Source organism: Prionailurus viverrinus, chromosome D3, assembly GCF_022837055.1.
Source record: "Prionailurus viverrinus isolate Anna chromosome D3, UM_Priviv_1.0, whole genome shotgun sequence".
Lineage (NCBI taxonomy): Eukaryota > Metazoa > Chordata > Mammalia > Carnivora > Felidae > Prionailurus > Prionailurus viverrinus.
In genome coordinates this window covers 7,170,058-7,181,542 of record NC_062572.1, presented here as the reverse complement: position 1 = coordinate 7,181,542, position 11,485 = coordinate 7,170,058, and the positions used below count along the sequence as shown (strand labels likewise).

The 11,485-nt window shown below is 44.2% G+C and overlaps 1 protein-coding gene across 1 annotated transcript; it reads right to left on the bottom strand.

Annotated features, from left to right (window-relative positions):
• Window positions 1-1,508: 1,508 nt before the first annotated feature.
• Window positions 1,509-3,618, bottom strand: HCAR2 (hydroxycarboxylic acid receptor 2). Its single transcript, XM_047828861.1, has one exon. It carries the CDS (start codon window positions 3,490-3,492, stop codon window positions 2,401-2,403), a length of 1,092 nt encoding a protein of 363 aa, XP_047684817.1. The 5' UTR covers window positions 3,493-3,618; the 3' UTR covers window positions 1,509-2,400.
• Window positions 3,619-11,485: the final 7,867 nt, after the last annotated feature.

Below are 11,485 nucleotides of genomic sequence, written 5' to 3'. Positions count from 1 at the left end.
TCACGATCTCGCGGTCCGTGAGTTCGAGCCCCGCGTCGGGCTCTGGGCGGATGGCTCGGAGCCTGGAGCCTGTTTCCGATTCTGTGTCTCCCTCTCTCTCTGCCCCTCCCCCGTTCATGATCTGTCTCTCTCTGTCCCCCCCCCCAAAAAAAAATAAACGTTGAAAAAAAAAATTAAAAAAAAAGAACAAGGTCTTGGGTACCTTGTCCCTTGTACTATTTCCACCAACCACCCAGCACAGCATTGGGCACATAGTTGGTGCTGATACCTGAGAGCTGATGGAGGGGTGCCTGGCTGGCTCAGGCAGTAAAGCAGGCAGCCCTTAATCTCAGGGTCGTGAGTTCAAGCCCCACACTGGGCGTGGAGCCTATTTAAAAAAAAAAAACCAAAAAGCTGATGGAACTCATGAACAAATGAAACGAATGTGAATTAATTCTAAACAGGTCAGAGTTTCACAGCCGGGCTCTGCTGACTCATGCGTTTGAGGCCGGGGAACTACTCCTTCCCTCTGAGCTCATGTCTGCCAACACTTCTTCTTTATAAGAAGGTGATTTCTGCTTTAACTTTCTACTTCTAGGAATGGACTGGAGAACCGGGCAAGCAAAGTGCTCTCAAAACACTTCACCATGAGAACGTCTATGTCTATTCATTTACTGCCATTCAACTATGGCTAGGAGTCTGAGTATCTACCTTTCTTATCTGTTTCTGAGTCAGGATGTCAAAGCAAGCCTCGTCTTGCTAAAGAATCAAGGAGTGACAAGCTGGGAATGAAAGCGTAACAGAAACTTGGACAGATCACAGACTCAAACCTGTACGTCTCCTTTCCATCCAGAACTGGGAACTACAATAATTCCATAGGAAATTCTTTCTTCCCCCTCCTGTGCAAGCACCCCAGTCTGTCCCCATTGCTTTTTTTTTTTTCCAACACATCATTTTGTTTAACCACCATGCTTTATGATTTATTTATTTTAAAGTTTATTTATTTATTTATCTTGAGAGAGAGAGAGAGAGTACGTGAGAGCAGGGGAGGGGCAGAGACAGAGGGAGAGACAGAAAATCCCAAGCAGGCTCTGAGTCAGCACAGAGCCGACTGCGGGGCTCTATCTCGAACTGTGAAATGGTGACCGGAGCAGAAACCAAGTCAGACGCTTAACCAGCTGAGCCACCCAGGAGTCCCCGATTCCTTTTTTTTAACACACAGATAGTAACATCAATATTCACCAAACTCTAAGTAAAATGTGCAGTGCTCTTGCAACCCTGTCTGCACCTCCCTTCCCAATTAAATGGTTTTTTATTTATTCCCAGCCCTTTCTCGTCCTTGTCCTAATGCAGGTGTAATTTTCACTTAACTGTCTCTTGGTGCAGTTCAGCGTCCACATCCTTTTCTTACTTTACAGTAATCAGTATTTTTCTACTAGGACACAGTTGACAGCCCATAAAAGTCTCTGCTTAAGTAAGAAGTCCGTTTCTGTGAACCATCATCCAGACACATGCAACACCAGACAGTGTGTCTCACATCCAAGTTTATTGACATGGTAGATTTCCCATAAGGATAGAAACACGAGCAAACGAACCAGGAGGCACCTTCTCCCTCGGATTGCTGCACAGCATCTCCCTTTTAATGACAAAAGCAAACAGAGGTGGGAAGCGGCTATCTTCTCCAAAGTCTCTAACTGCTCAGCCTTCAAATTAGTGTCAACAAGAAAGGAACGGATTAGCCGAAGGTCGTAGCATACACGCCTTTCCTTTTTCTTAGTAAGACTGTTTTGCTCTGTCCCTCCCTGGCTAATCCCTCTCTTCCCACTACTGGAAACTCAGATATTAACCAAAGCTGTGAGTCTCTTTGCCTAGTGCTTTTCTGCTAAAGCTTGGCTGAGAGATGAATCCATGGAACGTAAGTGACCTACTGGCTCGGCTAATGACGCCTGGCCTCCCTTCCGGGGCAATAACTCCCCTCCAGTCACTTAGCTCTGCTTGTCTCAGCTGGAGTCCACCAACAGGCTGGATACCCACTCCCTCCCCAGGAGCTGAGAACCATCCACATCTCAGGCAAGGGAGGGAAAGAGGTCAGTGAATCACAGGTGCTGATGGGCATCTCTGTGGCTCCAACTCTACTCAGCAGAAGGTGAGGACAGTTTTGCCGTCTTCGGTCCTGTGAGTGTCAGAGATTGAGCAGAAGTTTCAGAGGCTTTACTCTCTGTTCCCCCCAAGATTCCTCTGCTGACTTTCTGCAACCAGGCAGCCCACTCTGCTACACCACTTCTCTAAGTCTGATTCTCTGAATCTGGAAGTTCCAGGAAACCACAGGCCAGGGATAACGATGGTACTCTGTGCACCCAGCCAAACCGTTTCTCCAGAGACTTGGTTCTCAGTAACAATCTCTCTTCTTGGCTCGATTATTTAGCGAGAAGCTGGGGCTGGATAAGATGGGTTCCACGGCTCACTGGGGTTGGCCATTAAAGTGTCTGGAACACTCCTGGTTGTACTCAGATCCCCCGTGAGCTCCATGCTTGTGCTCTGGTTGTTATCTGGCCCTTGTGGTGTCTTCTTCCGCAGGCAGTGGTTGATCAGGGTGGAGAAGAAGTTGGGAAAAGATGGGCTGGAGAAGTAGTACACCAAAGGGTCCAGCATGCTGTTCATGTAGGTGAAGCTGAGGGTGATGAAAAACGCCAGGTCAACTGAGCGATAGACATCACAGTTCATCGTACCCGTGGTGTGCAAGAGCCAGAAAATGCGTATGCGCACAGCCACGCTGGGCAGGAAGCAGATGATGAAGACAATGGCCACCACCATGATGAAGTTGATGGCCCTCTTGATCTTGGCGTGTCTGTCCATTTGCCGCTGGCGCAGGCTGCAGATGATTCTGGCCGAGCAGAACAGGATGATGCCCAGGGGCAGGATGAACTCCAGGAGGAACATGGCATCGTGCCACCTGAAGGTATGGCAGATGCTAAAGCTGCTGCACAAATTCGCATCTCGATTCCTGATCAACATCTTTTTGTGCAGGAGGTGACCCGTCAGGCCGATGGTGACACCCCACAAGAGGCAGGAGATGATGGCCGCCGTCCGATTGGAGATCTTGTTCAGTGCGTGGTGGGGATGGACCACCCGGAAATACCTGTCCACGGCCACCACGGTGAGGAAGATGATGCTGCCCTGGCGGTTCATGGCCAGCATAAAGAGCATCAGCCTGCAAGGGATGTCCCCAAACTTCCAGTCCCACTTCCTCACGTAGTTGTCCGTCAAGAATGGCAGGCAGATGATCAGGAGAAAGTCGGCCACGGCCAAGTTGAACAGGAAAATCCGGCTGGATTTCCAGGACTTGAGGTGGAAGCAGAAAATCCACAGGGCAAGGCCATTGCCCAGGAGGCCGAACACAAACTCCAGCCCCAGCACTGGTGGCAGCACATTGGCAATGAAGTCATCCCGGAACACACAGCAGTTCTTCTTGTCTATTTCCAGAAAATGATTCTGCTGCTGGTGCAGGTTCATGAGTGGAGCGAGTCAGTCCTAGGGAGCGCCTCACCTAGCGAATGCCCAAGGAAAGAGGTGTGTGTCTGAGTGGCGAATGTGAGGTTCAGCTCCCGCCTTTATGTCATGTCAGGGTGTTGAAATAGATGACTGAATGGTTACCAGGAAGCTACGAAATCGTTTAAAAAAAAAAAAAAAAAAGCCAGCAAGGCTCTTATGCAATCTGCTGTTTGCATAAACAAGTAATAAAAATCCCCTGGGCAGACAGGAACCCACAGCTTCCTAAATGTAAAGGATAAGTTTAGGCAAGCCAACTGCCATTTGTGAATTACTGAAACGTGGAAGGCATCCCTTTGGAAGGCTGTGTGCCTACATACTGAGTGCTTAACATTAGAGGATTAACTCACTGGCAGCTTGTTGGCTTACATAATGAACAAAACAACAATGGCAATAATAATTTCCTGTGCTAAGCAGCATGGTTTTCCAGAAACATTAAGAATGAGTATGGGGGCGCCTGGGTGGCTCAGTCGGTTGGGCGTCCAACTTTGGCTCAGGTGATGATCTCTCAGTTTATGAGTTCGAGCCCCGTTTCAGGCTCTGTGCTGATAGCTCAGAGCCTGGAGCCTGCTTCAGATTCTGTGTCTCCCTCTCTCTCTGACTTGTGCTCTGTCTCTCTCTCTCAAAAATAAACATTAGGGGCACCTGGGTGGCGCAGTCGGTTAAGCGTCCGACTTCAGCCAGGTCACGATCTCGCGGTCCGGGAGTTCGAGCCCCGTTTCAGGCTCTGTGCTGATAGCTCAGAGCCTGGAGCCTGCTTCAGATTCTGTGTCTCCCTCTCTCTCTGACTTGTGCTCTGTCTCTCTCTCTCAAAAATGAACATAAAAAAAAGAATGAGTATGAAGCTTTAGCATGTATATGATTTAAGAAACAGTATCATGCTGGGGTGCCTGGGTGGCTCAGTCGGTTAAGGGTCCAACTCTTGATTTTGGTTCAGGTGATGATCTCATGACTCGTGGGTTCAAGCCCCACATCAGGCTCCGTGCTCAGAGCCTGCTTGGGATGCTCTCTCTGCCCCTCCCCTGCTCCCCTGCTCCGTGTGTGTCTCTCTGTCTCTCAAAATAAATAAAGTAAAAAAGAAGAGAAAAGAAAAGAAAGGAAAGAGAAGAAAAGAAAAAAGAAAAGAAAGAAAAGAAAAAGGAAAGGAAAGAGAAGAAAAGAAAAGAAAAGAAAGGAAAGGAAAGGAAAGGAAAGAAAAGAAAAGAAAAGAAAAGAAAAGAAAAGAAAAGAAAAAAGAAAAAGAAAAAGAAAAAGAAAAGAAAAAAGAAAACAGTAGCATGCATATAATTTCTTTGGAAATACCAAGAAGACAGTAATTATCTATTTTACAAAGACAGATGTGTTGCTTTTCATGTTTCCCTGCCACCTTCTCTGCAGAAACACGGATTGCTTTTCCACACCAGAACTTTGCAATTAATCTCTAGTTGGGAAGTGAAGGGGGGGGAGGGGAAAGATACTTGAGAACAGCATACAATTTCATAAGATGTTTGAAAACTTGAACCTAGTTTGGATTGCCAGCGATATGTTACAATAAAGCTGGGGTTTTTGTTTGTGTTGGATTTTGATAGGCTTCTGTGCTCGAATAAGTGATTTATTTTTAAGTACATGATTTTTAAAAATCAGTAAGCTATCTTTTAGAGTTTTAGATTCACAGCAAAATTGAGCGGAAGGTACAGAGAGTTCCTGTGTCTCTCCGTCCCTACGCACTCACAGCCTCCCCCTACTAAGTGCATGATATTTGAAAAGCCTCCATTTTTGGACAATTAAATGTATAGCAATGGGACCTACGAAGACTTTGAACCCTGCCTCATAGCGGGTCACTATTTCACACATCATTTCTTTGCTTTTTAGTCTAATTGAGTGAAGCCCCGCAGAACATTTCTACCCTTTTTAAAAAAAAATTTCTACCCTTTAATATTTTAGTTATGATTCTTGCTGTGCAAGAGGTTCCAAACTGTGCTGCTTCTACTTTGAGTTAAAAATAGGAAATACACGGGGCGCCTGGGTGGCTCAGTCAGTTGAGTGTCCGACTTCAGCTCAAGTCATGATCTCGAGGTTCATGGGTTTGAACCTCGTGTCGGGCTCTGTGCTGACAGCTCAGAGCCTGGAGCCTGCTTCAGATTCTGCGTCTCCTTCTCTCTCCGCCCCTCTCCTGCTCATGATCTTTCTTTCTTTCTCTCTCTCAAAAATAAATAATCATTAAAAAATAGGAAATTTGCTTCTTTAGATGCATACCTAGTTTTAATAAAAGGGATCTGTGGACTCTTCACAGTAAATTGGAGTCAGGATGCTCTAATATTAGATTCCCATAGGAACCAGAGGACTTGATGATGATGATAATGATGAAGATGATGTTGGCTACACTAATAACGAACTATCCGAAAGAGAAGTTAAGAAAACAATCCTATTTACAATCATACTCAAAAAGAATAAAATACCCTAGGATAAATTTAACCAAGAAGGTGAAATACCTATACACCAAAAACTAAGACGTTGATGAAAGACATCGACAAAGACTCAAATAAATGGAAAGATATGTTGCATGTTCATGGACTGCAAGAATTAATATTGTTAAAATGTCTATACCCCCCAAGGAGATCTACCGATTTAATGCCATCCCTATCAAAATGCCAATAGCATTTTTTGCAAAAATAGAACAGATAATTCCAAAATGTGTATCGAACCACAAAAGGCCCCAAATAGCCAAAACGATGTTTTTTAAAAAGTTTTTATTTATTTATTTTGAGAGAGACAAAGACAGTGCAAGTTCGGGGAGGGGCAGAGACAAAGAGAATCCCAAGTGGACTCTGCACTGCCAGCACGGACAGAGCCTGATGCGAGGCTCAAACCCACGAAACCATAAGATCGTGACCTAAGGCGAAACCAAGAGTTGGATGCTTAACTGACTGAGCCATCCAGGCTCCTCAGCAATCTTTTTTTTTTTTAAGCTTGTTTATTTATTTTGAGAGAGAGAGAGAGTGAGGAAGGGGCACAGAGGGAGAAAGAGAGAATCCCAAGCAGGTTCCACGCTGTCAGCACCGAGCCCAGTTCAGGGCTTGAACCCACAAACTGAAATAATGACTTGAGCTGAGATCAAAAGTCAGATGCTTGACTGACTAAGCCACCCAGGAGGCCCAAAACAATCTTGAGAAAAAGAACAAAGCTAGAGTGTTTTCACTCCTGATTTCAAACTATATAACAAAGCTAGAGTAATCAAAACTGTATGGTATTGGCATAAAAACAGACACATAAATCAGTGGAATAGAATAGAGAGCCCAGAAATAAACCCATGAAAATACGGTCAGTTTATTTATGACAAAGGAGCCAAGAATATATAATGCGGAAAGGACAACCTCTTCAATAAATGGTGTTGAGAAGACTGGACAGCCACATCAAAAGAATGAAACACACAAAAATTAACTTAAAATGGATTAAAGACTTGAATGTATGACCTGAAACTATAAAACTCCTGGGCACCTGGGTGCCTCAGTCAGTTGAGTGTTTGACTCTTGATTTTGGATCAGATTGTGATCTCACAGTTGTGGGATTGAGCCCCGAGTCCAGTTCTGCACTGAGCATGAAGCCTACCTGAGATTCTCTCTCTCTCTGTCTCTCTCTCTCTCTCTGCCCCTCCCCACTTACTCTCTAAATGAATAAATGCATGAATGAATGAATAAATAGACGATAGAGCCTCTGAATAGACATTTTCCTAAAGAAGAACTACGAATGACAAACAGGTACATGAAAAGATGTTCAACATTACTAATTAGCAGGGAAACATAAATCCATACCATGATGAGATATCACCTCACACCTGTTAGAATGGCTATTATCAAGAGAAGAAGACAAGAAATGCAGAGAAAAGGGACCCCTTGTGCACTGTTGGTGGGATGTAGGTTGGTGCAGCCACCATGGAAAACAGTATGGAAGTTTCACAAAAATTAGGAAAAAAAATACTATACAATCCAGCACTTCCACTTCTGGGTATTTATCCAAAGAAAACGAAAACACTAACTTGAAAAGATATCTGCATGCCCATATTCATTGTGGCGTTATTCACAATAGCCAACATATGGGAAAAAAAACCCTGAGTGTTCATAGACGGATGAATGGATAAAAAAAAAGCATGTGTGTAAAAATGGAATATTATTCACCCATAAAAGAGAAGGAAATCTTGGCGTTTGAGGCAACATAGATGGACGTGACAGTATTATGCTAAGGGAAATAAGACGGAAAAAGGCAAATACTGTATGATCTCTCTTGATGAGGAGTCATAAAAAAAAAAAGCTCATAGATACAGAGAACAGATTGGTGGTTGCCGGAGGCGGGGCAAAATGGGTGAAGGGAACCAAAAAGTACAACCTCCTGTTATAAAATAAATAAGTCCTGGGATTATAATGTACATTATGGCAACTGTAGCTGATAATACTGTATTGCGTAGTTGAGAGTTGCTTAGAGAGTAAATCTTTTTTTTTTAATTAAAAAAATTTTTAATGTTTATTTATTCTTGAGAGAGAAAGAGACAGAATGAGAGCAGGGAGGGGCAGAGAGATAGAGACAGAGGGAGACAGAATCCAAAGCAGGCTCCAGGCTCCAAGCTGTTAGCACAGAGCCCGACATGGAGTTTGAACTCACAAACCATGATATCATGACCTGAGTTGAAGTTGGACGCTTAACTGATTGGGCCACCCAAGCACCCCAGTAAATCTTCAAAAAAATATATATATTTTTTAAGTTTATTTACTTTGAGAGAGAGAGAGAGAAAGAGCAAGTAAGAGTGAGTGGGGGAGGGGCAGAGAGAGAGGAAGAGAAAATTCCAAGCAGGCTCCGTGCTGACACAGCACAGAGCCCGACGCAGGGCTCAAACTTGTGAAGTATGAGATCACGACCTGAGCCAAAGTCAAGAGTTGGGCGCTCAACCAACTGAGCCACTCAGCCACCCCTAGATAGTAAATCTTAAAAGTCCTCATCACAAGAAAAAAATTCCATAACTACGTATGATGACAGGTTACTGGATTCCTCGTGGTGATCATTTTGCAATATACACAAATATTGAATGATTATGTTGCATGCCTGAAGCCAATATAGGGTTTTATGTTATTTATTCCTCAATTAAAAAAGCAAGAACAAAAAAGGAAAGGTGATGATGTTGGTGTCTACATTACAGAGAGCTTCCAATATATACCGGATCCCATGTGCAATGCTTCAAATACATGATGGTGTTTTCCCGTGACTGCAGTCCACAGAGTAGGGACCATTGCTGATCCTGATTTCCAAATGAGGACAGTGAAACTCACAGAGGTTGGAAATGTTTAAGGCTACCCCAGCTAATAAGAGCAGAGCTTTGGGTTTGAATCTGGCACTGGCTTCAAAGCCTGTGTCCCCAGCCATGAAACTACACTGTCTCTTATTATATGATTGCCTCGTTTGTAAGGCTGCATTGGATTGAGGTCATATTATGTGGGTGTGTTAAGGCTCCAGTGAAATGGCTGATATTTACTTCCTGTCCTTGTCGCCTGTGAGTCTCCTGCTTCCTTCTGGGATGAACGTAGATTTGTCGGTGATATTCATAAAGAACCTTGATTAACTTTCTTCACTAAAAGCCAGAAACACCAACTATTAACAATAGTTGTCTATTTCTGGGAGCTGAAATTTACTAGGTACCTTCTCTTCCTAAGTTTTACAATTGTACAATATTTGTGGTTTTGGGGACGACTGGGTGGTTCAGTCAGTTGAGCTTCTGGTTCTTGGTTTTGGCTCAGGGCATTGATCTCACTGTCGTGGGATCTGGCCCTATGGCAGGCTTTATGCTGACAGTGTGCAGCCTGCTTGGAATTCTCTCTCTCTCTCTCTCTCTCTCTCTCTCTCTTTCTGCCCCTCCTCCCTCTTTCTCTCTCAAAAATAAATAAACATTAAAAAAATAATAGTTATGTTTAAAAAAACCAATAGTCGGGACGCCTGGGTGGCTCGTCGGTTGAGCGTCCGACTTGGGCTCAGGTCATGATCTCACGGTCCGTGAGTTCGAGCCCCGCGTCGGGCTCTGTGCTGACCGCTCAGAGCCTGGAGCTTGTTTCAGATTCTGTGTCTCCCTCTCTCTCTGCCCCTCCCCTGTTCATGCTCTGTCTCTCTCTGTCTCAAAAATAAATAAACGTTAAAAAAAATTAAAAAAACAACAACAACCAATAGTCATGGATAAAATTATGAAAGAGCAATAAATATTGTTAAGTTTGAAAGAAGAGAAAAGCTGGAGGCCTGGATGCTTGGTCTGGCGTTATCATCAACTACCATGAACCCTCTTACCCTCTGAGTTTCTTCATGTATAAATTGAGGGATCAGACAATCTTCCAGCTCATTCTCTGATTGTAACACAAAGTTCACAACGACTCAGACTGAACATGAATTCCGGCCTCCCTGGATTCGGGTGGAATTTCCGGTCTTTCTGCTGTGCCGTGGGCATGTGTCGTCGTGTTTGTGTTCTTTTATGTATTTATGTTTTTTCTTACTGGCACATGAGTTGTACAGAAACTTGCTATAATGAATCACTTCACCAGCTAAGGCAGTGATTCCACTGAGTTTTGTGGAAACTCCACTTAAAATCTATGGCTTTCAGAATTGAATCTTTATTCCTAGTTGTCTTATCACAGCTTGGATGAGTGCCGTTGAGCTGGACTGAACTTTTTTTTTTTTAAGTGAAAATGATAATAGCGAGGGGCATCTTGATCTTGGGCTTGTAAATTCAAGCCCCATGTTGGGTGTAGAGATCGCTTAAAAATAAAATCTTTAAAAAAAATTGCTATCATTTATCAACTGCCTCCTCTGTGCCAGGCATAGTGCTAAGAGATTCGTGATCTCACTTAATCCTCATGAAAACCCTGTGAATGATGTGTTGTGATTGTCACCATCAGCTCCATATTACAGATTAGGAAACCAAGGCTTAGATTAAGTACCCCACTGTTTGTCTTCAGATTTAGCTGGCATTTCTGTTTTAGTTATCTACTGCTGTGTAGCAAACGACCACAAAATTCAGGGGCTTAAAGCAACCACTGTTGTATTATCTCTCCGGGTCCTGAGTTGACTGGACTCAGCTGGCTAGTTCTTGCGTGGGGGGCAGCTAGGCTCAAGCAGAGCCCTGGGACCCCTGGCCTTCCCTCCCTCTCCATCGAGTCTTGTATCTCCCTACTTGGCATCTCCACATGGCCTCTTCGCGTGTTCTTTCCACGGGGTAGGCTGGACTTCTTACGACGCTACTCAAGGCTTCCAAAGAGCAGACGTGCAGACCTTTCTATTGCCTGGCTCGGAAATCTCAGAACATCACCAACCCCACATTTTGGGGGTTAAAGCGTGTCACGGGGCCGGTCTATATTCCACTGAGAGGGGTCACATGCGGGTGGGACTACAGGAAGCATAGCTCATCGGGGACATTGTGGGAGATTTCCCCCCTCAGATGGTAAATAGCGCTGAGCTGGGACACTTGGCTGGTGGGAAACGAGAGACGCCTGGACCACTAAGGAAGATGAAGGCGAAATTGAGAAGTAGCAAAGAGATAGAGAGGAAGCTGGCCATACTGGCTGACAGAGACATATAAAAAGAAAAAAGAAGAATATTGCAGGGTTTTCAAACATGGTGTTCAAGTTCATGTAAAAAAAAAAAAAACCCTAAGGGCAAATCAGAATAATCAAATAATCTTGAAAAAGAAGACAAAAGTTGAACTCACACTTCCAATTCAAATACTTTACTGTCATCAAGACAATGGGCGCTTCTGGCATAAGAATAGACATGTAGATCAGTGGGGCATGATTGAGGGTCCAGAGATAAGCTTTTGCAATTATGGTCAGCTGATTTTCAACAAGGGTTCTACGATAAATCAGCGGGGAAATGAATAGTCTTTTCAAGAGGTTCTGCTGGGACAACTGAAGAGCCACATGCAAAAGAATGAAGTCGGATCCCTTCTTTGCCC